Below are 27,360 nucleotides of genomic sequence, written 5' to 3' on the forward strand. Positions count from 1 at the left end.
GCTCATAGTTAAGGGAAGTATTACTATTGTTACTATTATCATTAGTTGGTATTACCAAAGAAATGCTAAATATTTGTTTGAATCGGTATTTGTCCAGTGGGGTGACTGTTGTAATGGTTGAAACAATACTGAAGTATACGGCTCAGCAACCGTTGCCTCATACAACTTAAGACCACACTGACGTCTTGTTTTTCCGTCTCTAGTTCGTAAATTTAGTGCACTATAAAGGCAAAAATTGTTATTTAGAATATAAGAATTTATTGGAATAATATTTTTGTTTTTTTAATAATAAAACTTAAAAATTGCAAATAATGTTCAAATTTTTCTGTGGACCACCAGTTGGCGACTGCTGTTTAAACCATCTGTGTGTGTGTATGTGTACAAATATTCACACCATTTTCCATGATATGGGCCAAAAATAGCCCTGGCTAATGTGTGTGTTGCCTTTAGATTTAAAATACTTTAAATGCATTCAAATCTACATTCAATCAATGTACTTTTTTTAGCATTTTAGGGTTAATCACTCAAAAAATTGAATGGCTGTACATAGTATACAATATACGAGTAGCTTTTCTTCTTCTTGTTTGTGTGAAAAAGGCTCGGGCAGGGGAACAGAGCCCAGAAGTGGAGGAGCTGTCTGATTTATCATTTTTAGAGTAAGTACTAATGACCAGTAAACGGTAGTATATTACATTTTTGTTCTTGGATTTAGATTTAATTGTGGGGCTACATAGATGTGCACTGCACTTTAAAACATTTGCAAAGCACAGTACATTGCAGTGCCATGTTTCACAGGTCAGCAGGCAAAGTGCAACTGGGTGGCGTTCATAATTCTTGTTACAAGCATTACAATACAGTGTATTAACAAACAGATGTGAGCCCAGCCTTTTCTGCTTATTTGTTTAACAGTTGCAACCTCAGTCTTTGACAGGTTTATTTAAAACAGAACTCCATTTATTTTGCAGTTATGATTGTTCTGTATCAATTTGCTTTCACTTTAGTAAAAATGAAAAAAAAAAAAACATACAGAAAAAGCTATGCCCCAAAAAACATTACTTGTATTCTTTAGGGGATAGCTCCAACATATGCTCTATAATGGAAATCTGTTAGACCAGTTAGAACCACCGAAAATATATGTTGAGGCAAAATAAAACATAAGCAGTACATTTCAGTAATACATGTTCATTTACGTTTGCTTTATCAATTTTAAGATCCTGCAAGTTTTGAAAAATATATGCTGAAAGTGCAAAAAGCTCTTAATTTCTTTTCTACCAGCACGTATTTTTTAGACTGGATGGTGTCAGCCTGGCCATTGTCCAGTGACTTGTGATCCACAGCAAAGGGACTAACAGACATACAGTATAGTTCAAGATAATAAAAGGAAGGGCTAAATGCTCTGGAGATAACACATGACACAGGTGCTTTTTAGGGCATATTCAACAGACTAGAGGAAGCAAAAAAGAGAAGTTCATTGGCATGGTTACCATACATGTTAACCCTGTTCACTGTTGGAGAAAAATTAGTGTATTGTGAATATATTGTTAAATAATGTATACCCATATTTCCTTAGGGCAGTATGTGAAAGCACTGTCCTACTATGCCTAAAGAAGAGATTTCATCGGGATGCTATTTATGTAAGTAATTTTCTTTACCTATTCACATAATGCTTCGTAATGACTTTATGTTACTGTTTCATTTATTATGAAAAAAAAATTCCCTGCTACATTTAGATCATATTCAGTAGCCAACTAATGAAAGGTCCGCTGTCCTGCTGACATTCAGATGATGTGTATTGTTTTATTGGACTTACCCACCTATAAATTCTCCTCCGACAATAGTAGATCTACATCCTAAAGAAGGCACCCAACAGAAGGCCATTTGTATAATAAAAATAACAGTGATGACCTGGCTTCCAACACAATTTTGTCCCTCCAAATAGACACTTGGGAGCTATTGTTTTATGCTATAGTGTATTTACTATATTTATATATTTACTGTGTGTATATGTTTTAGTTTATATAAGTGGAACTACTGTTCCAAAATAACAGATTTTCTTTCATTCAGACATCAGTTGGTCACATGCTACTGTCAGTGAACCCTTTTAAACCTCTGAACATTTACAGCTTAGATATGGCTCATATTTATCAGGACATCAACATTGTGGAGAGGCCACCGTAAGTATGAGTGTAATCCTTATTAAAAATAAGACCATTCTCCTGTTCTAATTGTTATAAATGAACAGTGGAATGTTCACACTGGATTCATTAGTAAGGTGGAAGAAGCCACTGTGTCTAATTCTTTTTTCAGTCATATTTTTGCAGTGGCAGAAGAAGCCTTTATACTGTCCAGGAGCACTGAACATCCACCAAACATCCTTCTCAGGTGACTAATCTTGTTGCTTTGATTTCTCGGATATATTAAAGGAACATTGAAACCACATATCAGATCAATAACCAAAATATTCTTGTTGAAAATCCTTATTGACATAAATGTATTGGCTTGCCCAATTAAAACACTAATTTCATCACAAATATTACCTTAAATTTAGCCTGCTTCAACCAAGGTGCATATGCCCAGTTTGCCATTCTTCTTACCTCCGTTGCCACTCTGTCACATCACAAAGCCACAAAGGAAGTTAAGGCTAAAAGGTACTGTCACTGACAGTGTGTTCTGCTGTAAATAAAGTCCTGAATTAATTACCTCCATTTAGGGCCACCAGCCCAACCTTTATTATATTTATTTTTTTGTGCTGGACGGGAAATGGATGTCCTCCCTGCCACCCAGCCAAGTACTACTCGAAGACGCGACTCTTTCTCTGCACTTGTAATTGTTTACTTGAGATCATATGGAGGACTCCATGGACGACTCTGTGGTTCTTTTTTGAAAACGAAAAATGTATTGAGAGTTACCTATGTTTTTGTTCTCATATGTGGTGATTTTTGCTGCTGCTGCTATTTATCTACTCTTGTCTCCCTGTACAATGGTATCTTCTATAGCCTCTGCCATGTGCAACAATTTGGATGATTTACTAAAAATAGTTGCAAATCTTTCACCCCATAACAATAGGGAGGGAAAGGTAAGGATAAGCTAATGTTTTAAGGGAGGTAGACAATCCACTTTAATCAAAGTTTTTATGTATGCGTTACATCATGTAACAATTTTTCTATGTGATGATCAAATTCTTTTATCTTATAAATACTGTTTCTCCATTAAATTATTATTTTCTTTAACCACTTTAACATTTTACCTTTTACATTCTTTTCTTGCAGTGGACATTCAGGTTCTGGTAAAACAGAGGCTGTTAAGGTATTGTCCCAGTATTTAATTACTCCCCAAAGAAGACAAGGAGATAAAATTTTACAGGTAAGAGCCAAAATTCAGTCTTGGTAGGTAGAAAAAGGACGACACCGACTGTACACACGGAAGATTTTCGCCCGATAATTGGCCGATGCCGATTATCGGGCGATAAAAATCTGCCGTGTGTACGTAGCTTTACATTCTTAGTCTTTCTATTCTCTTGTTATCACACTAAAATATTTATTTTTGTTTAGTTATTTACTGTGTTAACAAATGCCTGACACAGATCAGCTTCTGCTGCAGCTTTTCCCAGAAATTCACTAGCGGTGTATCATGGTGCATATGTTTGAATTACAGAAAATAATTTACCTACAATAATTGGTAAACCATGAGCACTGCTATATAAATATAACCCCAAGAGATAAATTATTGTGTCATCTTATTCATACCATCAATAGGATGCTAGGATATATATATATATATATATATATATATGATATAGGAATACTTTCAAATTCTTTAAATCATTTTGGGGCAATATGTAGTTTTCACTTTTGTTTCCGACCAATCATTTTCCTAAAAGTAAATACATTTGTAACCCTAAATTATCTTTTTACATATATACAGAGGGATGCTTTTGGATCAGCAGCTGGTTTCAGAATTACAGAGATCAGAATTGTGGCAAATCTTCTACAAATTTCCCCCGAAGAACTTCAAAAAGCAATAACACAGAGAGTTACCGTAAGTTATTTGCTGTAATATATAACATGAAATCAACTCTAATGATTGCAACAACGGGCCTGATTTATTAAAGCTCTCCCATGCTGGAGAGGATACACTTTCATCAGTGAAGCTGGGTGACCGTAAACCTGGAATGGATTTATTCCAAGTAATTTGCTAGCAAATATTTTGAATCTTGGATCAGATCCATTGCAGGTTTGCTGCAATGCAAAAGGTATTGTGTGTTTGTCTTCACTCCGAGCAGCAAACACAGTGATGGGGAATGAAGAGAAGAATAAAAAGCTACTGCAGGGGTCAATAATAAAAATATCATGCTAAAATACAAAAATCAATAATATTTTGAAGTTTACTAGACTCCAATGCAGGTATCTGAAATATATTTTTTCACAGTTGTTTCCTAGTAAACTTTATTTAATTGGGTGCGGGCACCTGTGAGCAGAGTATTTCTGGAAGTGGGAGGACACCTAAGTATGGGGTGGATGCATGGGTGTGGCTGGATGTGGCCAGGGTTCCTGGAGATGTATAAGAAGGGACAACAGCCACAAATCGCTCTCTTAGCCTCTAATTTTTTTATATCTCTTTTGCTTATCCTATTCTCCCAAATCTCTTATATGCCTATATACATCCTATGCCTCTTCTCCTAAAGCTCTTATCCTCTTATATATATCTTATGCCTCTTAGACCTCTCTTACTCTCTCATTCTCTCTTGAGCTAAGGTGCAGGGAACAGAGGACGGACTCTTTGCGTAAAGTATCATTTTACTTTGTCTATATATGATTATTGTTTAGCTTGACTGAAATAATTGTTGATTGATTCTGTGTTCCTTGTTAATAAATATCTTGTTATTTAAGATCTATGGGATTATTAAGCTAATAGAGACTTAGTGAAGATACTGTCTTTCAAGAAAAGGGATAAGGGAAACAGAAAATTTTCCTTCATTATTGTCACTCCATAAAATTTTCCTTCATTATTGGCACCCCAGATGGGACCAGAGGAAAATTCTCCTTCATTATTGGCACCCCAGATGGGACCAGAGGAAAATTCTCCTTCATTATTGGCACCCCAGATGGGACCAGAGGAAAATTCTCCTTCATTATTGGCACCCCAGATGGGACCAGAGGAAAATTCTCCTTCATTATTGGCACCCCAGATGGGACCAGAGGAAAATTCTCCTTCATTATTGGCACCCCAGATGGGACCAGAGGAAAATTCTCCTTCATTATTGGCACCCCAGATGGGACCAGAGGAAAATTCTCCTTCATTATTGGCACCCCAGAATATTTTCCTTCAGTGCCTATGCTTACTCCTCCTCTGTATCTATAAAGGAAGTGATGATTGTCACCCAGGCTGTTCCTACCTGATAAGATTCTGGCAAGATCAACAGATATTTTTTTATGGAATCAGTAAAAACTGGCCACACTCTGATATCAGTTCAATATAAAGGTTTTATTCATCTGAATAGTACACATGGTCTCTTCCCAGGACCTCTTTGCTTTGACATGTCTCACTCAACTTGCAGGCTTTGACAATGTACACAGTAGTTAGACTTGGTTGAAAATCATCTAGCATGTGTTATACATAGATGTGTAAAATGTTTTAATCTGCCTTATTTGGGCCTGGTTAATTCAGGAAGTTAGGGCTAGGGACAGGAACTTTTGCATTTAATGTTTGTTAATAGAAATATATACATAAGAGAAATGAAACAGGTTTTTTTTTGGCTTAATAAATATTTATATTGTTGCGTCACATCACAAATGTCAGTCAATAGAAATTTTGTCCAAAACCCATTAAACATAACATGGTATTTGGACTTTCAAACTAGACAATGCCTTCTCTATGGTATTTGTTGTGTTATTCAGAACAAAACGTTTTATACCCTGACGCGTTTCACCTATTGGCTTCCTCATGGGTATGCAGACGACGTAGTCACAATGTTAAAGTCTTGTGGTGAGAAAGGGATATTCACCAGTCTTAACCTTTTTTATTTTCAAAAGTGAGTAGATACTGGAAATATCTCAGGGAGGCATGATTTACATGCATTGTCTCTTGGAACAGTCTGTTTCCAGTGGTGAAGAATTGCGGCCAGAGGCTTTTTGTTGGTGAAAATATTTAAAGCCCAGAGTAGCAGCAGCAAGGCAAAGTCCTTGGAACTTAAAAACATACTTCAAAATAGTTGTAACAAAAGTAGCATAATCTGTCTGATATTGTGAGGATTAAAAATGAAAACAAAAATTCAGACCATTCAGTTCTGCACTTGTTAAAACTTCTTTCCTAAAAAATCATAGGCACTGTTAAAATCTATAAGATAAAGTTGATCCTTTATACCAATCTCTTATTAGGTGCTGTTTGCTTTTGTTAATAGTAGGCAGTGCGTACAGAATGACATTTGTTCTCATTCAGTATGTTTAGTATGAAAAAAAAAATCTAGCCATCTTTTGTTTTCAGCTGACTTCCTATGACCAGGTTCTTTCTCCTCTTGCTGTGGAAGCTTCCATTGATATTCGGTAAGTAGGACTAGTGTCAATCCCCACATTTTGGTAATATTTTTTATTTATAAACTAACATAATTTATTATTCAGCACTGTTTATTAAACATTATTGAGGAGAAAATTAAACTTACACTTAAAATCTGACAAAAGGAAAAAAGAAATGCACATTCACATCTGTGCACTGGGGCAATGCCTGGCATCTCTCCACATCTCCTTTGAACACACATTGTTCAATAGCTTTTACTGATGATCTAACTGTCTGTGTACTTGATTTTTTTCATACCCACGTTCAAATCTTTACTGGTAAATAGACCCAAAACATATACCTAAACTTCTCCACACTATACCAAAAATGTATATACCATATTGGAACTATAGATTACCCTTCAATCTATGTACTACACAGTTCAACTAAAACACCTGCAACCCTCAACTGGGAGGCATCCCCAAGAGTGTTACCTCAGTCATCTTTAAAAGTATTATTCAACATTTACAAGCATCTCCATCTTGCAATCATTGCTTCCTTATTACCAGGATCCCGTTGGTGATCCAGCGGTACTGTTACTGGCTCTCCCCCGAAAATCCCCTGAGAAAGCCTTTACCGGTGAAACGCGTTATGGGATCAAGTTTTATTGCTTATAAATGTTTGTGCTTTATTTGCAGTTGAACTCTAGGCATAAGCCCTTGTAACCTCCCTGTATGTCCAATGGCCAGGTACAGGGACTTTACCATTACTTTTTTTTATTTTATGGTGAACAAATATTGTTTATCCATTTACAGTTTGTATATAAAAACTCACCTAGCCATACATCTCCTGCTTTTCTTGTTTAATTTATGTTTACTATACCATTAGGGGTTTGGCTACCACAGACATCTTGGAGGTAATTGGAAACACCCACCATCATACCTTGTCTGCATTTTACCAGGCGTTACCATAATGCAGTGCTAGCACACAGTTGATCTTTGGAGCTCATTAATTTAGAATGTCACCCCATGCACAACTACCATAGCAGGCAACATATGCAATCTGCAGCTCTGTACTCTGAATGCTCTATGTTATTATATGCATCTTAAAAAAAGGAATATGTTTGTTTTTTGTGTCAAGATGTGCTTCCAGCCTGTTTAAAATAGACTCATTGGAGTGCACTTTAACATGTGATAACCCATTAATGTTTGAATACATGGGAATACACCCTCAAGGCTTCTGAGGACTCCATGTTTGAAAGATTCTCCCTTTTCCCCTTGAGTCATCCCCCTCGAGTCATCCCCCTATCAAGCTTTCAACAAATATACTAGAGGCACTCCTTAAATCCAATTTGAGATTTCCTTTCAATAACAAGCCAGATCCTTGCTCTTCTTATGCAGCAATGGCCAGTCATTGCTGCACAAAATGGAACTTTCATACAAAATGTTTATTTGCAACAATACACACCCAAAGCTGTGTAATGATGCACCCATTAAAGGTGTGTTGTTGACCTCCAGGACACACAAGAAGGGGGTTGAATGATGATGGTTGACATTTAACCTAAAAGTGAGCAGCAATAAGCACATGAGTAGCACAAGATGTATTAGAAACATTGAAATGATTTAATGCGTTTGTTGTTTTTACATTAGCAAGTATTCATTATCTAACACATTGGTATTTGTATCAACTTAGGGATGCAATTGCACAGTCACTCTATGCTCTGCTCTTTGATTGGCTGCTAGAGAAAGGAAATGAACGACTCAAACCCCAGGAAACAGATGGCTCTTTTGGCATTATTGACATCTGCGGCTTTGAGGTGCAGTCCATCATTTTTTCAATCAACACTAAAGTGTTTGTCAAGCCAAAATTAGGGAGGGAAGGGGTAAAACGCCAATAAGTATAAGTTTTTGCTTTCTGTAATTTGATGAGGTAGAGTTCCCTTTACCTTATATACAAGAAATGTAACCAGAAATAAAAGAAAATATGAGTGGTCAGAGGTGCATGTATGTAACAAGCTGAGTGCAGGGATAAGAAGTATGTAGGGTACTGAGTTCAGGGGCAATAAGTAAATGTAATGTATGGCCAGTGAACAGGGTGGAAAGGTAAGGTGTAATGAAAAGACCCCAGGGGTTTAAGAGTAATATACATAGTACAGGTGTTTAGGTGTAAAGGTGTAGGATTCTGCTGTATTATACAGGAAACATTGGTCAATTCCTCTTTACATCCTGTTTAAAGAACCACATAGTTCAAATTTGCTGTGTAAATATAACCTGGCAAATTAAGTCAACTTGCAAGTAAATTGTTTCACATTTGCCCCTTTGTATGTGCATGTGGATGGATGTGCATGCACCTGAACATTCATTACTCACATGAGACAATTTCAATCAAATATAAAGAGCAACAATTTTAATTTGTATTTTTATTACAAGAGGCACATTTTTACCTTTACTGGGAATGTATAGTAGTTATTCGCTTCCTGTTTGTCTTCAGAAACCTTGTTGTTTCTGTATGCATCATCTTTGGATTTTGCATTAACCTTCCTAAAAGCCCAGCTAAAGCCAAAAATTAAAAATGTTAAATATTACAGTATTCATGTTTTTTTAAGATTAATAGAAGTATAACTTTAGAAATGAGTTTTTCCAATTCAAAAACCTATTGTGCAACTGTGCATGGCTGTAGCTGTTCACTTTTCCCAACAGGCTTAGGATCTCCTGAGACTTTTTTGTTTCTTGTTAACAGAATAAGGACTTACCGTTATAGACTACCTGGAAACTGCAGCTGCTCTTTTTCATTTTAGGGTTAGCACCTATATGGTTAACTACTGTTGCGTAGGTGCTTGCTGTGGTTTAGGAAGCCTGCGGGCCACACCTTTACTGCAACCATGTACCTCTGTTTAAACTATAGTTGACTATTTTCCCTAATTTCCATATGTGTTTACTAAAAACATGCTAAAATATCCCTAAAACCTGAAACGCTGTTCAAACACATCAAAATGGTAATATATGATGCCCTTTACTGTGATTTTCTTATGTTTCAGAACCTCGGAGTTAACAGTTTAGAGCAGCTTTGCAGGAACTTTGCCAATGAACAAATCCAGTGCCACAGCACCAAGAGACTTCTGTCTCAAGAACAGGTACTTAAGGGCAGTGATGTTATATATATTATATACATTATATCTGTGCAGTTCTGTAAATGCTTATTTTTTATTTGTAGGCTGAATATGCCAAAGATGGCTTGTGCTGGATCCCACTACCCTCTGAGGGACATTCTTCCTGTCTGGAACTCCTAACAGATCCGCCCCATGGAATTTTTCACATTTTGGAGGAACAAACTGAGTTGACACAGGTAGATTAATAACTAAATATGTGGATGTACAATGCTCTCTTATGAAAGTGGGATTTATTAAAAGTACTGTGCTGAATGTATTTTTTAGGTTCAATAAAATGCCACATATCCCACGTATTAATGTGTTTAGTAAATACCCTGTTTTTATGTATGGTTTGTTACAATTGTAAAAAAGTGTGTATGTAAAAAGGGGTCGTGTTTGTTAGACTTTGCACTTTTTTGACTGCAAGCCTATCTGTTAGGACTTGAGTAATTTGAAAACAATATATATCATATCCTTTTATGACATGAAACACCTTTAATGTTCCAGCAGGTAGCTTTAAACTATTGGTATACTTGCCTAGTTTAGGCAGTAGTATCTATATATATATATATATATATATATATATATATGAGCATTTTTCAGGCAACCTGACCTGCCTTGGCCTTTATCTTGGAGGCTTGATCATTAGTAGTGTTGTACATATACCTTTGGTGTATTCTGCGTTATTCCAGGAACTCTGTAACCATCCAAATGAAAGAAATAGCCATGAAGTGACTGCTTACATGTACAATTCTTTTTCTATCCTGCCTTCTTACAAAGTCTAAGACATCTTACACTTTGCAGGGAGTCATAAAGTGAGAAACTGTTTAGGAAGTGGCTGATCTGTGTTGGACATTTTGGAACAGAGCAAATGGCACTGTTCTTCTGGAGAGAAATATTAATTATATTCTCACCATTTCCATGATCTCTTTCAGACTTAATACGTACCTCTAATTGTTACACATTAATACATTTCTTAGCATGTGCACACAAAAAAAAACAATCTGATGCTAGGTCTTTTTTACTGTCTCCTATTACTCCTTTCTAAAAAATAAAAGAATGTAGATGAAATAATACACTCAACCTACTCCCAGCTTCCAAATTGTAGGGGGTTTTGCCATCATCCTGGCAAGATTCTGTGGGAATTCTAAGCACTCCAAATTCCATGAGCAGGTGTTGCACTACAGTGCTGGATGATCTTGTAATAAAGGGCCTGATTTATGAAAGCTCTCCAAGGCTGGAGAGAATACACTTTCAGAAGTGAAGCTTGATGACCCAGAAAACATGGAATGGATTTTTAAAATTAGTTTGCTTTTTGCTAGCAAACGTTTTGAATCCTTGACCAGATCCATTCCAGGTTTTCTGGATCACCCAGCTTCACTTCTGAAAGTGTATTCTCTCCAGCCTTGGAGAGCTTTCATAAATCAGTGCCATTATGTGGGCTACTGGGCATGACTTGGGATCTTACCAGTAGGTGGATGGCATCTTGCCTAGGCACATCAGGTTGAGGCCAGGGAGCCGGAAAAGAATATATATTTCTATGGCATTTTCAGTGCAGTTGTATTGGTTATACAATGTGTAGTTACACGGTTCATTTTAATATTACCAGTTAGGTTAGTTGTAAAATATTTCCTTATTTATCTTTTCATAATACATGGCTAGCTAAGACCCCCACTCCTCCCTTAAAATTTGAATGTTCCCAAGTCAAGTTTTGTCACTTCAAAACAGTCATTTTAAATGTATTCTTTTTGCATGTTTTGTAAGATAAGTATTACATTGATACTTTTATGTATCAACAAAATCATTTTTATTTATATTCCTGTAATGGAAAATAGTACCTCTGGAAAATAAAAACCAGCAAGCTTTAAAACTTCCGTTTTTCATCCATTAGATTGAACACACAGTTGATAACAGCTACATAAATAGAAGCTTAGGAGGAAGTATCTGGCACATTGCATCCATGACTACCTATAAGGATTTCTTTGTTGGCAAATCGTACAAACATATATATGTCCACTTTGTTTCAATGTTTATCATTGTGATAAGGTCACTTTCAGTTGTCAGGCTTTTTAAGTATGGTTTTGTTCCAAAAATGTTGCTGTATACTAAACATGCAGAAATTAAATCTGCATGGATTAGCACCTTTAAATATAAGAGTGCAACAAGTTCAACTATATTAGGAAACATTGTCTATGCATGTAGGATGTAGGGGCTTTTGTACGAATCCAGACAATTAATACAAAGTACAACAGGGATATTTATCACAAACTGAATCTATGCACATACTATGCAATATTTTCAATCAATTAGACCAGGAGTTGTCAACCACACACACCTGCCCAGGTGAGTGCAGGATTCCTGTTGACAGATCTCCCTAGGCTATCGATTACATAGTAAGGCAAATCCACCTACCTAATGTCACTGAAAAACAGGACTTTGGCACACTATAGGAAGACAGCTCACCAGCCTACTGAACAGCATGTCATAGCAGTATCCTGAGTTTATAAAGCTACAGAATTTGGATCTTATCTAACACTAAGGGGAGTGTATATAGATTGTTCTGACTCTAAGGTATGAAATGTATGGATTGGCCTGACTCTGAGGATTGAAGTGTATGGATTGTTCTGATCTGAGGTATTACAAACATAACAACTCCACCTTTACAGGTCCTGAAAGGGAAGGTCCACCAAACACCCAAGACTATTTTGTTCAGCCAGCATATTTACAATGACCCGTAGCCACCCAACACTTTCTCAGGGACCATAGCCAATCATGGTTGAATGGTTCACCCCATACCTTCTATATACTGACCAAGACCCTTGCCCTCTAGGACCCCAACTGCCACATCACAACACACCCTATACCCTCACCCTGTACCCAACTAAAAAGTGTGGTGTTGTGGGAAAACTTTTTCCTTTTTCGAAACTGCTCCGGAACTACATCACTCCCTTACTTATACCCTTTCCTCTCCTTAAATAAGCCCCCTATCTTCTTCTCTCCACCAATCCTCACTCTGACCCCTCCCGACCACATGCTTCCCCAAATGTAAGCCCACCTCTACCTGGCTCCTCTTCCTACCCCATAATGCAGGCCCTTTGCCTATCTTTTTTTTGGCTGCGGGCCTACCTTTATATAGGTCAGACATACCACAAGTAAACCACAGGTAAACCAGGTAAGCCCCTATTACTTTTCAGGTCTTTAAATATTTTGATGACTACATAGGAATTAGACAATTTTTTACACCATACAAGTAGGAAATGTATATTTCAATCATTGTCAAATTTTTTGGACATCTTGCACATTTAATCCTAATTTCAATCAGCTGTTGAAAGGAATTGCAGTGGATGCTATAAGGAGTTGAAGACATTTTATAGTTTAGGAAGCATGGAATTGCTTCTCCCTTTTTTGTAGGTGGTTTATACTGTTAGAAATGAGTCTCTTGAAGTAAGAAATTTTATTTGTAAAAAAATTGCTTGACACAAAAGTAGGCATCATCATTCAGCTGTGTCTATGGCAGCAGGATGTTTAAATAAAAGATATCTTATCTGGAGCTACAATAAATGTACCTGAGAGTCAGATGGACAGGAATACAGCGCTGGAGTGGGTAAATTACATACATAAATGTATGTTAAAGCTTACAGTATCTGCAGGTAACTATAAAACCTCACAAGAAATATATTAATCCATTAAAAATATTAGAATCTTTTGTAGGCTGATGTACCTGCTCAACAATTGCAGAAACATTTTTACTATTGTTTACTTTGAATCATGTTTTAAAAGTAATATTTATACCTAGGAATAGGCTTACCATATCAAAGTCAAACACAAGATTTAAAGCAAGTATGCAAAGAATGCAATTTTCCTAGTTTTCCTTCAATAAAAATGCTAGTATGGCTAACATATAGTGCCTACATAGTAAAATAAACAGTCATATTTTTTACCAAAGTGCAAAAAGTGACTTGGCAGTAGGGATGAGCGAGAATTCCTCTGGCTGATTGCAGCTCTGGGAATCCTCTTGTTTAAATTTCCTCTTTCGATGGTTTCGCGAAATTGGTTCCCAAAACTATTGGAAGTTTGAGGAAATTTTCCTGTTTGCCATGCCCGGGGTACTAGAGGTTAATTAACCTCATATGTAATGTGTAACGTAACTAGCCCATTTATGCTAACAATGTTGATTAACTCTTTCTGAAACTTGGTATAAGGAACGAGGCATGTATATTTTTTAACTGTTGTTTCTTAATGAAGGAAATAAAAAGTGTATGATAACTTTTTATAAATCCACTGCCGATAAAGTCTCGTATTTTTCTTGTTCTTGTATTCTTCAACTGTAGCAAAAAGTAAAAAGCTTGTCGGCCATTGTTCATGGGAATGTAGAGCCTAAAAGAAAGCACATGTTACTGCTGCGTGAATGCGATTCAGCCTTGACATGTATAGATACATTTGTTGACAGCCAGCTGATCTTTTCACACATATGTATATAGAAACTGAAAATAATATGCATTTGCTTTTGTAAAATGTGTGTTCATTGATGCTCATTTAATCCTGTGCAGGCTACAGACCACACATTTTTGCAGAAGTGTCACTATCATCATGGAGACAGCAGCTGCTACATCAAACCCAAATTACCTTTACCAGTGTTCACAGTGCAACATTACTCTGGCCCTGTCACATACCAGGTGAATCATATCATATATCATATATGAATAAAAAGAGTACAGCGGATTAAGTAAACAAGAATCACCCCATTATGTCAATTTTATTCTATAGGTTCATAACTTTTTAAACAAAAACAAAGACAGACTTCCAGCTGTCGCTAGAGATGTCCTGGCCCAGAGTCGGTTAAAAGTAAAAAAATAACTTTTTTTTTTATCAATTCTGCAGCTCCTCATATTTCCAGTTCCTGTTCATGTGATACTGTTAAATTTCTCCCATCCCTGTTGTTTGTCTCTCTGTTCCTTTGTAAACTGCAACATTGCATTACTCATTTTCCTAAAGACCTTTGCATGTTGTCATTTATGCACCATCAATAGCATCCCAGGTAATATTTTGTGTTTTATCCTTTGCTCTAGCTTCTCTCAGATTTTTTCAAGAGATCTCTTAATATAGATCAGTCTCAAACAGGAAAGTCTAAAGGTAAATGCCCAGGATCCACATTAACTGGGAGATTTCAGCTGTGTCTACAGGATCTCATTGACCGTCTTAAAAGGTATGACTAAAGGGGCAGATAAGAAATTAGCTTATCATTTTCTATGGGGGTTTTCCACCTTTGTCCATTTTCATGGTAGTTTTGCTAAGTCCCCTGCACATGCTAATAATATGTACTGAACCAAATGACTTACACATCACTGCTAGTGGTGGATGAAGTGTTTTGTTTTAGTGGTCCAAATGTTGTCTGTGGTGTATGGATTTCAGCTTCCTCCCTGATTTATATGTTCCATAGCACATGTTTTGCTGCACAGTATATTGTTGGACTGTACCGCAAATGTAATTGTATGTACAACACATTTAAATTAGACATTTAAATCCAAGTACCCAGTAAAGGTTACAGTATATAGTAGTGTACTAGTAATGTATGAGTACAATTGTAAGCAAAAGTTTAAAACAATAATTCTAAACAGTGACATATCTTCTATAATGTGCATGTTGCATGAGGTCATGCACCTAATTAGGTAAAGCACACTCCAAATTAAAAATAGAACCTGCATTTTTTGTAACAGAAAGTAGGTCCTTTCATTATGTTCACACTGGCCATAAAGTTGCAGTGCCGGTCTCTCTTCTTCCTGCCAGTGAACCACTGTCACAGGAGAGATATTACATGTAGCTTCTCCCAGTGGCAGTCCCATAGAGAATGAATAGGAGTGTCATTTAATAGTACCAGTAAAGCTCACTGCCACCAGCTGTCATATGGCTTTGCATGTCCTGTCTTTACAGTTGATAAATAAAAGGAGGGTCTGCAGCATGCAAGCAGGGTAACCCAGCCTAAAAGGCTGAAACCACAATGCATGCAAACAGTGTTTATCGGACAAATCTTTCTTGTGTAGAGTTTCACCATCCCAAGCTACTCATTCCAATCTTGCAACAGGTCTGTGTGTGAAAAAGTGGCAGCGTGTTGTTCCACCTCATCTGTATCTGTGTATTTGTGCAAGAAAGGTGACACATCATCATAAAAATGCCCTTTGACATCCTAACTTTTGAGAGGAAGAGAATTTGTTTGAACCAGAACCAAAACAGAGAATACACATCAGCCTGGAGTGACATGCTGAGCTGCTGCAGAAGGCAAACATGGCATCTCAAATCCGTCAATGTTGCCCGGCATATTAGTGACTAAATGTAAATTACACAATAAATTGTATATAAAGCTTGTACAACTACATTTCAATCAGGTTTTGGTCTAGTCTTGCAAAATACACTGCACCACTTTGGTTCTTTATTCTTTCAGCCATTCTGTTGTAAATTTGGTGGTGTACTTGGGATCATTGTCACCTTGCATTACTCAATTTTGGCCAAACTTTAGCTGTCACATAGATGGCCCCATATTTGACTCTAGAATACTTTGGTATACAGAGGAATTCATAGTAAGCTCTTTGACTGCAAGGTACCCAAGTCCTGTGGCTGCAAAGAAAGATCAAATCACCCCCCCCCCCCCCCCATGATTTTGCTTGGCAATCTGTGATGTTTGCGCTTATATGCCATGTTTAGTTTTTGTCAAACGTGGCACTGTGTATTATGGCCACACATTTGATCTTGTTTTTCCAGAGGACATTGTTCCAGAAGTCTTGTGGTTTGTTCAAATGCAACTTTGTAAACCTAAACCATGCTACCATGTTCTTTTTAGAGAAGAGAGGGTTTCACCTTGGAAACTCTTTCAAACAAGCCATTCTTGTTCAGTCTAACATGTAACGTGTAGAGTAGCTCCTGATTATTGCATTTTATCTGAGCATTACACAGTCAGACATTGCTGTGAATTTTCTGGGACATCCATTCCTGAAAGGATTGGCAACTTCCATGATTGTTTTCCACTGGTGAATATTCTTCCTTACTGTTGAAAGATGGACTTTATAACTTCAGCTTTCTAACACTTCAAAGACCCATAGGCTGCAACAATTGCTTCTCAACGATCATTGATGATGTATTTTCTCTTTAGCATTGTGTTTACTATACATGTAAAAGCTCTAGACCAGCAAACAGCCAATTTTCTGCTTCTACAGAAGAGGTCACACTTGCTGATAACCAGCTAATCACATGCTGTGTGGCTGCTGCATACTTTTCTAGATCCTATGAAAGTGGTAGGGTGTACTAAATTTTTCACACACTTTTGCTTTTTTGACTTATTCTCTGCTAAATAAATAAAGATACAGTGCAGAATGTCATGTGTTACTTATCTAAGGGTATATTTGCCTGAAGTTTAGACATTTTTTATAATGTTCAATGGCAAAACCTTAGAATTTAAAGCGCATTCTTTTTTCCATGAATGTAATATAAATGTTTGACGATTCTTTTAAACTGCCATGTATGTGGCCAACTTTAGAAAATAGGAAAAACTTGTCCTAGTAACAACCTATATAAACATTACAACATTATAGCACAGTCAAAAAAAGTTATGTTTAGAGACTTTACTTTCACTTTAGTGTGCAAATAAATGTATTACCCTATGGTTGTACTGGCAAACACACCTTACTTCATTCTGAAATTATATATACCTTTTACAGGGTTATTAAAAAAAGCTGTCCAAGGAGGGATCAGGACATACAAAGGTGCAGTAACCCATCCCAAGCACAGAAAAACAATTTCTGAGCTTGTATAACTGAAAAATGCTAAAAATCTAAATGGTTGCTATTGATTACGGGATTTTCATTATTTTCAATTCTTTTTTGCTTATTGAATAAGTAACCCATGCTTAAAAACCCTAATTCCATGTACATTTGTTTGTTTTTTTACATATATCATTATGATAAATAAAAACATTTTATGATGCCTGGATACATTTCTTTTTTTATAGGAGTCATGTATTGTTTGTTCGCTGCATCACCCCCAATCCAAAGAAGGTAACTGTTTTCTAATATATCTGATTATTCATTATTTTTATTTTCATTTAAGTAAATCCTCAAGTAATGGAAGTGCAAAGTCTGTGGAAATAGTTCTGTGGGAGTTATGCTGCCACTATTGGTAGTGGAGTATGGTACTAAAGGGTAAATTCAATCACACAAAAGGCTGGAATAGGAATGTAGACTCTGTAGACTGGAACTTTATGTGCCACTAATATTTTATTTCAATACATTTTTATTTGAAGAGATCTCTTGTCAACAAATAAGCCTTTTAATACACAAAGATGGGAAAGGGAAATGGTTATAGAGGAAATAAGGAGGGATGGTGAAGGTTGGGGGATCCACATCAGGAAGGAAATGGAATTGTGGAACAGTGAGAGGACCACGGATCCCAGGTAAGTTTAAAGATGTGAGGTGTGTCCCTAAGAGTACATGTAAATGTATTGTTGATCATATTCCAGTTCAGTTTAGCTTTTACTGGGGCTAGCGGAACGGATGGCAATTTCCAAGCTCTTGCAATTTCCAAGCCAATGCAATTCTGGCTGCAAGAAGCATTATGTGCTACTGATTTTTTAATTTAAGCTCCAATAACACATGCCCTGTTCAGACTGGCCACAAATTTGCAGTGTGGTTACCACTGCTCAAGTCAATGAACCGCTGCCTCAGGGGGGTTGGGGGTGGGCTACATGTAGCTTCTCCCTGAAGAAACCCGATAGAAAATAAATGAGGGCTGGCAAATGGGAGCAGCACTGTGGTGTGCAGGTACTTGCTTGATCCTGAGGCTGCATTTAATCTTTAGAGGTCTCAAACAGACTCTGAAACCCTACTAAGTGAAAAGTGTGTCTGGACTTCTTATCCCATAGTCACTCATAACGCAGAACTATAGTTTCACTATTGAAAACTGTGAGCAGGCAGGTATTTTTAATAAAACAAACTTACCTGTCCGCGACATTTCTACTGAGCAGTTTAATGTGGGATGCCGGGATATGGTTGGTATCCCTTGGGGTTAGCCTGCACACATGGGAGTTACGTTACTTTGGCCTGGCCAATCAAGATGGCTGAAGATCCAATACACAGAAGAATACCTGCGAGGAGAACAGTGACCACGATTTAATGAAGACATTTGAATATAATTAAAAAATTGCAATCAGACAGGTATGTTTGTATATTTTTGCAGAAGGAACATCATACACCCCTTCTGCAATAAAGGACCTTTATAGGCACCATTTTTAAGGTCCAATTTGACTTTAAATTTTGATTTATCTTCCTTACAATATTTGTCGCCAAGGGCTTTATTTATAAAACAGGGAATATGACATTTCCTCAAACATTTCCTCATTGTCCATGGTTTCAATATAAGTAATTGATTCCCACTTGGAACCTTTGGAATTTTTGTTGTTTCTACATAAGATTTTAAATATACAGAGGCATAGCAAAGTGATTATTGATTTTATTGTTCCCTGATTGTTTTACATCTTTCAGGAACTTTTATTAGGTTACTTAAGTAATTAATTAAGTAATGATTTATTTTATATAATCTTGGTATGTATCAGTTGACAATTATAGGCCTCCTCAAATCCTTATTATTTTTCTTAGTCTTGTTTCTGTGACCCCCACACATACTAGGACTACGTACTAGACTGTCCAGAAGCCTAATGATATGTTTGTACTAATGTTACTGATAAATTGTATTTCTTATATATCAATAAATGTCATGGCAATGTTATTCACAGAAATAGGATGCTATTTATGTTTGTGTTTTTACCACTAAATGCTTAGGACTGATACACAATTTTTATTTTAATAAATTATAACACATTTACATATTTTATATCTATGTATTGTTTGGCAAGTGCAAGCGATTAATTATTTATAACATCACAGCATGTCACATGTTTCAGCTTCCAGGTATATTTGATGTGGAGTTTGTAAGCTCCCAGCTGAGGAACTCGGGCATATTAGAAGCAGTGCAGTTAATGAAAGATGGCTATCCGATCCGTATCCCATTTAAAGAATTTGTAAACCGGTAAGAACTGCTCACTCTTCTAATTACTGATGTCTTATCATTTTTTACACCTGGTGTGACCTTTGGGTTGATGCTGATGACATCATAATTTATGAAATCAAAATGTTATTTTTCAGGTATGGTCACCTAGTAGGGAAAGGCATCTCTTTTCCCGATGACAGAGAATGCTGTTCTGACGTTCTCAACAAAACATTTGGTGACTCATCGTCATTATATCAAATTGGCATCTCTAAGGTAAAGGAACATTATGCTATTGTGAAAAAGCCTGTAGCTCGTTTGCATAGAAAATTATGGTCATGCCTAGCAAAACAAGGAGGGCCTGGAGCACCATGTTGTCTTAGTCATTTAGATCATGTATGGTTTGCAACCAAAATAATGCTAATAATTGCAAAATTTGATTTGTCACTGGGCAAGGTCATATTTTAAATATACAGGACCCTATAACAAGATTTGGATGGGCCCATACCACCTCAAAAGCTAAGAGACCCTTTTCTAAAGAAATATCTGTGGCACCTGACATTTTCCCCTCTCACTGCAAACCTGTTTATTACAGATTTCATGGCAATAGTCATGGGTGGTATTCTTGTTTTTAGGTGTAGTGTTCAGTACAAATGGTTACAAGAGTTTATATTGTGCAGGTATTCCTGAAGGAGCAAGGCAGGGAAATTCTAAGGAAGAAACTGGAAGAAGTTCAGAGGCTGGCAGCTGTTACTTTACAGAGAAATCTTCGAGGATTCCTTAATCGCAAAAACTTTCAGGCATATCGACGCAAGATCACTGTTGTTCAGGCACATGTCAGGGGGCGTCAGGCTAGGTATGTTGCACAGGAAATTTTAAAAGTTGATGCTGGTTTTGAAGTAGCTAAGGTTCTTAACAGTGTAAAACATTTTTCATTACAAATGTTCAGGGTTTTTTTTTTAAGTTGGTCTGTTAGTTGTAAACACTTCTGACAGTAGATCTTGTAACTCCCCCAGCTGCTTTATATATATTTTTATATATATATATATATATATATATATATATATATATATATATATATTTGCCTTAGCCTTAAACTGTATGTCTAGCCATAATATTTTTTTCATTTTGAATATGATGAATGATAAGAACAGGTTTTTCATGATATCAAGGGTTCTGTTAAAACAGGGGTGTCAAACTCTGGCCCGGGGGCCAAATCTGGCCACCAACATCCTTTTTTTAGGCCCCCAATAGAATCCTAAATATGAACTGCAGCTAACCTGCCGCTGCATTGAAATAGCGCCACTACTACAATTCCCAGCATCACTCGCATCTATAGACCAGCGGGCTCTCTGCCTTTGCATGGCCCCGCATTGAACTGTTTTATAGATGCAAATAATGCCAGGAATTTTAGTAGCGGCGCTATTTCATTGAAAAGGAAGTTTCAGCGGCAGGTCAGTAATAAGATTTAGCTCCACATTGGCTGTGTCTGGCATTTCCAGCACTTCCCCTCAGCTGTACCTTTCCTTACTGCTCCATGGCATGGAGTTGAATGGTTGGATTTTCATAGAAGAATATTGTTTTTATTATTGTTAGCTTGTGCAAAAAGTTTTCCATTGAAATTTAACTCAGAAGGTTACAAATAGAGAAAGAGGCATAAGATTTTTTCTTAAATAAAATTAAAAAAAAAATGTTATGCCTCTTTCTCTATTATAAGCTTGTTCCAGATTGAATGTGAAGCAAAACCTCTTTGATTGCATATGAAAAGGGTTTATATCTAATGAGAAGGAAAAATTTCCTCATTTTTTTCAATAAATTTCAAGGTTGGCCTGAGACTTTGACTAAGTTTTTAATTTTGGCCCTCTGTGTATTTGATTTTGACACCCCTGTGTTTAAACCTTTATGTCCTGGCCACGATAATAATTCCAGACAGGATCGCCAACAGTGACAAAAGCCATTTTTAGTGGAGGAAGCCTACCACATTTTTTTCGGTCTTTGCTGTTGTTATTTTCCAAAATAAAGCTTTATTAAAGCGTCAAAAAAGTTGCAATACTTTCCAGTACAATGTTTTTACCTTGTTTTCACACACCTACTGTTTTGTAAACCACTGTGACTGCCAGTAATGGGCTTTTTTTAAAAGCAGTTCAATGGCTGCCCCTTGTATAACATACATGAGCCCCTAAATGATTTCCCCTTACTTAGGAGCTCATTTATTTCTGAGATATTGCTATCTGCTCTCTGATATAAACAAGCCCTAAGAGAAATCTTCTAACATTTAGTTACATTAAAAGGAAAATCAATAGTTGTATTATTTTTCTGTGCCATTTGCAGGAGGCGTTACAGAAGGCTGAAATACAACCGGGTTCAGTTTGGTGCTGTCTTGTTAATTTCCAAAATTCCTTCTATACACAGACGCATCTGCCAGGTGAGTCAAGCAATATCTTGTATCTTTATATCAGGAATCCTACCCTTCCAACACGTCACTCCCCTGTCATATAAACATACACTTTCAACCCAACATAATGGTGACATTTTTCTTCCCTATATCCTATGTATTGCTCAACACCTGCTCAGTTGTGTAATCATTATTTTCTCCTCTCTGTGATCTGAGATGTACCAAAGTCCATATGAGATACTTATAAAACAGTCATTGCTGCCTTTGAGTTCTCTGTATCCACTCTCACTCTGTCTTTCTGATTATTTTTTCCTTCATTTGGACTTTGCCCTTTTCTACCCTCTGGGTGTGTCTCTCTATCACTTACTGTCACACAGCTACAAGCAATACATGACACCGCTTGCAGAGGGGCTCCCTTCATCATTGACTACAGGTACATATATATTAGAATATGTGTGGTCAGTTTTTTACCAGTGTGGTGTTATTGTTCCTATTGTTTGGTTTGTGTAAAATATTTTTACGGGACCATAAAAAAAGTTTTTTGTCTGGTAAAGCTTGTGTTGCTTGTTACTAACATATTAGGTACGACTGGGTTTTAGCTTTTCTGTAAATCAATTGTTTGTTTTAAACGATCATTGTCTTCATGGTATATATATGTAAATACTATGATTACTTAAACATTTTATGTCTGTGCATCTATGGGGTGTCCCTTTTTATTATGCACACCTTTCCACTTTTTTATGTATATAGTATGTCTTCATTTCCTTGCCAGCAATAACCAGTATGTTAATCATAGCTTTTGTTATATTAAGGTGAAGGGAACGATTCAGGAGCCTTTGTCCAGTATGGTAAGTCCATATTTTATTTGTGGCCTAACATATAACCTTTTTATTTTCATGTGTTTTCTTTTGGCAATCCAAATACTTGGACTTGCCAAGATCATCTAATAGCAGAAGGGAAAATTTTACAGACCAGTTTATTAAACACTTAAAGTTGACCTGGGAATTAAACCCCAGCCTGCCCTTCTGCCCCAACATTTCCTGTTACTTTACTGATTTAGGCATAGTAATAGACTGTCTTTGTGATCTACCACCCACCCACAGATACACACTTCAGCTGCTACCTGGTACCTTAGAAATACCTGGTACTTTTAGGTATGAGGGATGTGTGTGCCCTCCCCTTCCTCCCTGGATGCAGATCTCAAACCTGAGCGTGCAATCTTTAGTATCTCTAACATTTAGCTTTCACAGGGTTTAGACCGAAGAGGAACAGGACAACAGGGAAGCACTAGGAAGTCGAGGTATCATTTGGTGAAGGGGAGTTCTAACAAAAGAACCTGTCACTGTAGCCTAACAAAATAATGTATTATCTTTAAAGGTAAACTCTAACCATATATTCTGGATACATATGTATAATATGCGTACAGTGGTAAAAGGTTAAATCCTATGTCTGAATGTTATTGTTTTGTCCCTGCTGGAATATAACATTGAATATATCAAATTAAGGTATACTGAATATGTGTCCATGATCTGTTCTCCCACCCTAATGATCTGGAATGCAGAAAGCTTCAAAGTTTGTCAGAAGCACAAGTACACTTGGACCTAGGATAACTGCAGTTAACCAATCCCACTTTTATGGGTGCTGTAAATGCCAAATGCTTATACATACAAAATTAGTGGAGCTGAGCATACAAGTTCTCAGAAAGTTGAGAATTTTCTGTATAAAAAAGATAGAAAAGGCATTGCCCACAGAATTAATCAATTTACTTGTTGTACAGTCTATGTGAAGCGTCTTCAGTGGTGGTTTACTGAATCATATCTGCAAAATAGAACTGTGTTAGGTTGACCATAAAACTGTAAATAGTTTACAGTATAACTTGTAACACTGCATTCTTTTTGTAATATTTTAAAATGAGCAAGGTCATTGGTCAAGTCTGAAAAACAAAGTCTAAATTAATAGAAAACTGTATTTTTTTTTTATTTAATACATACTTTGAGTTATTTTTGTAACATGTACGTGAAAAGGATGTTTGTTGGATTTTTATAAGCTTCCTGGTTTGAATTTTTATGTTTTTTTTGCTTTCATAGACATATTTACACTTTTATCCTCTTGTGGCTCTTCACTTTAAGTTTTATGTTGCAGTCTGATGTTACACTCATTTAATTTCTTTTTTTCTCATTTATCCCATATTGAAAAAGTGAAAACAGAACTTTTGACAATTTTTGTAATTTTTTTTTAAAAGAAAAAACTGAAATATCATATTTACATAAGTTTTTCAGACCCTTTACTTAGTATTTATCGCTTCAGGGCTAGTATCAACCGAGAATCTGACGTCTGTACAGTGGCCATCTGACATCGTTCATGAATCCATCCTTGCAGATCCATGAACGACGTAAGATCATAATACAAGTGAAGGGGGAGAGCGCAGCGGGGTGCCACATGCTCATTCACCCCCCTACCCTCTTCATAGAGCAAAATGGTGCTGTATGTACAGCATTCTTTCATGTATCTTTCAGTCTTTTGTCCTTTGAAAGGATTGTGAAATATCCTTTCCAACGACAAAAGTCTAACATGTGTACGTAGCCTAAGGTAAAGCACCTTTTGGAAGCAATTACACCCTCAAGTCATATTTGGGTATGATGCGCTTTCCATCACTTGAAACAGATCTATACTGGGGTGGTAGAGGCTTGAAGTAAGCTCATAAAGTGAGCAGTAGTTTGAGATAAAACAGTTGTTTCAGTAGAGAGCTTGATGAAGGTGGGCTGCTTGACTGACTTCAGCCAACACCTATTTTTGGATAGAGTAGTAGAAAAAAACATTCCATTTTCAGTGAGTGATGGACAATCGATTCAATTGGGATAATAAAATGGAGAGAAATCTGTATGTTTCTCTTCTGATGACCACCTCTATACTCCATCCTTGTCCTGCTGTCACAAAAACTGAAATTGATGTAAAATCTCCCCAACAAGATTCCAAACAGGAATTAAACGAAATTCCAAAAACTATTAGCTAAAGACAAAGGAGGGTATGAGTTTGCTAAGTCAGGAGTGTACTGAGAGAAAAGAACAGGTCCAAGAACTGGGCCTGTTGGTTCAATGGTTAGCACTCTTGCTAGCGCTAAGTCATGGGTTTGAATCTGGGCCAGGACTCTGCATGGAGGTATGTTCTCCCTGTGTTTGTGTGGGTTTTCTCCGGGCACTCCAGTTTCCTCCCACATCCCCAAAAAAATTTGCAGGTAGGTTAATTGGCTTTACTGCAAAATTGTCCTGAGACTGTGGTAATGTGATATGACTATGGTAGTTACCATTGAAATAATCTTGAAAGGAGAGGTCATATAAATCCACATACTTTTTTGTATGTGGCTTTTCAATAATTATTTATTATTTAAAGCTTCCCCCTAAATTGGCCTCAGACTGTATTAGTGACATGGCTATGAATTCTGTAGAGCAGGGGTGTCAAACTCTGGCCCGGGCACCAAATCTGGCCTCCAAAGGAATCCTAAATATGAACTGCAGCTGGCTCACTGCTGCATTGAAATGACAATTCCCGGCATCACTCCCGTCTATAGACCAGCGGGCTCTCTGCCTATGCATAGCCCTGCATTAGACTGTTTTATAGACGAAAATAATGCCAGAAACTTTAGTAGCAGCACTATTTCAATGAAGAGGAAGTTTCAGAGGCGGGCCACTCATAAGATTTAGCTCTGCATTGGCCGTGTCTGGCATTTCCAGCACTCCCCCTCAGCTGTACTTTTCCTTACTGCTCTAAGGCATGGACTTGAATGGTTGGATTTTCATAGAACAATATTAGTATTATTATTGTTAGCCTGTGCAGAAAGGTTTCCATTGAAATTTAATTTCAAAGGTTACAAATATTTTTTCTTGAATAAAATTAAAAAAACTTTCTCTATTATAAGCTTGTTCCAGATTGAATGTGAAGCAAAACCTCTTTGTTTCCATATGAAAAGGGGTTATATCCAATAAGAAGAAAAAATTTCCTCAATTTTTTTAACAAATTTCAAGGTTGGCCTGAGACTTTGTCTAAGCTTTTAATTTTGGCCCTCTGTGTATTTGAGTTTGACAGCCCTGCTGTAAAGCATCGCAGAAGATGTCAGCACTGCATGAATTCATAATTTAACAGCAAAATGAAGTTATAATCCAATTATAGTTTATTAAGTTTTATTGCATTGCACAATCCTATAATCTATTTTCAGACACTGTGAACAACAGGAGGTGGTTCTTACACAATTTCTGTAAAAAGGAGTGCACATTTAATGTTCATTTTTAGTTCCTAGCGTAGGAAAACATAGGAAGCTGCATTAGAAAACAGTGGTGTTGATGTTGGCTATTTAGTCTGGCAAGAATGTGTAACTCACAAGATTGTGAGGGCGGAATTACAAATTTTCTGTATTCTGTCCAATGAATCCTGTCCCATTTATCTAGTCCAGCTTTGTACTGATCCATTTTGTTGGATGAATGACAAAGCATGTTATTCCTTTTTTTGCACTTCCCCCCAAACTAAAATCCTCCAACCTCCTACACCCTAAATACTTACTTACATACAATACAACACCTTCCATTAGGTTCATATTCTCTTCAGAAAATCCTTATTTTGCATTGTCTATTGGGCCATTTTTTGAGGCAGAGATGCTCAGGGGAAGGTTTTTAAGAACAGTGGTGGACCACAAGAGTCTGCAAGAAAATTTTGGTAGTCTGCAACTCTGGCTGGTGGGCCCCCCCACGAAGTCATTCTCCTGCCCCCCTGATCATGTCCCCAGTATGAAGACAACTTTTGTTGTGCCCATAGCCCTTAACTACTGTCCGCCCAGGATGTTTATCAAGCAGTTCTGAGCCTGCGATAGAGAATAGGTGGGTTCTGGCATCATGATGTCACTCTGGGGGAAGTTTCTTACCCTTTGAGAGACACATGGCTCCCTGCAAATGCCCAATCAGGATTACAAGGATTTAGTCGTACATGAGGTCCGAAAGGTTGGCGACCACTGCTGTAGAAGTCTGCATAAATCAACTGCACAGACACAGACAGAGCTGATGAATCTATGGGATGGCATGAAGTATACATTCAGGCATTTTCTGGGAAAATGTAAGTGTTCCACTGTGCACATGCCATATGTTGTGGTGCAATGTGTTGTAAAAAAATGCAGTGCATCCCAAAGGGATTCTCTGCTTAGCTTTTTTTTTAAGCTAGTTCCTTAGTTTTCATGTGGTCGCCAACCTGTGGCACCAGCCAAAGCCGCAGACCATATCTCTCATTCGAATTGTGTAAATGAAATTCTCAT

At 37.0% G+C, this 27,360-nt stretch overlaps 1 protein-coding gene across 1 annotated transcript in view; it reads left to right on the forward strand.

The window, feature by feature from the left end:
- The first annotated feature begins 596 nt into the window (after positions 1–596).
- The window catches only part of MYO15B (myosin XVB), a 74,406-nt gene continuing 47,642 nt past the window's right edge, over positions 597–27,360 (forward strand). Inside the window, exons 1-20 of the mRNA XM_072403225.1 lie at positions 597–656; positions 1,571–1,634; positions 2,065–2,174; positions 2,308–2,382; positions 3,270–3,363; positions 3,925–4,038; positions 6,484–6,542; positions 8,185–8,308; positions 9,530–9,625; positions 9,706–9,837; positions 14,191–14,316; positions 14,408–14,485; positions 14,710–14,846; positions 17,350–17,394; positions 17,640–17,685; positions 19,587–19,711; positions 19,828–19,945; positions 20,350–20,525; positions 22,001–22,094; positions 22,877–22,912. Of these exons, the coding sequence (XP_072259326.1) occupies positions 2,080–2,174; positions 2,308–2,382; positions 3,270–3,363; positions 3,925–4,038; positions 6,484–6,542; positions 8,185–8,308; positions 9,530–9,625; positions 9,706–9,837; positions 14,191–14,316; positions 14,408–14,485; positions 14,710–14,846; positions 17,350–17,394; positions 17,640–17,685; positions 19,587–19,711; positions 19,828–19,945; positions 20,350–20,525; positions 22,001–22,094; positions 22,877–22,912 (1,770 nt within the window). The 5' untranslated portion in view covers positions 597–656; positions 1,571–1,634; positions 2,065–2,079. The remainder of the gene's footprint in view (positions 657–1,570; positions 1,635–2,064; positions 2,175–2,307; positions 2,383–3,269; positions 3,364–3,924; positions 4,039–6,483; positions 6,543–8,184; positions 8,309–9,529; positions 9,626–9,705; positions 9,838–14,190; positions 14,317–14,407; positions 14,486–14,709; positions 14,847–17,349; positions 17,395–17,639; positions 17,686–19,586; positions 19,712–19,827; positions 19,946–20,349; positions 20,526–22,000; positions 22,095–22,876; positions 22,913–27,360) is intronic.

The sequence above is a fragment of the Pyxicephalus adspersus genome, chromosome 3, assembly GCF_032062135.1.
Source record: "Pyxicephalus adspersus chromosome 3, UCB_Pads_2.0, whole genome shotgun sequence".
In the NCBI taxonomy this organism is placed as follows: domain Eukaryota; kingdom Metazoa; phylum Chordata; class Amphibia; order Anura; family Pyxicephalidae; genus Pyxicephalus; species Pyxicephalus adspersus.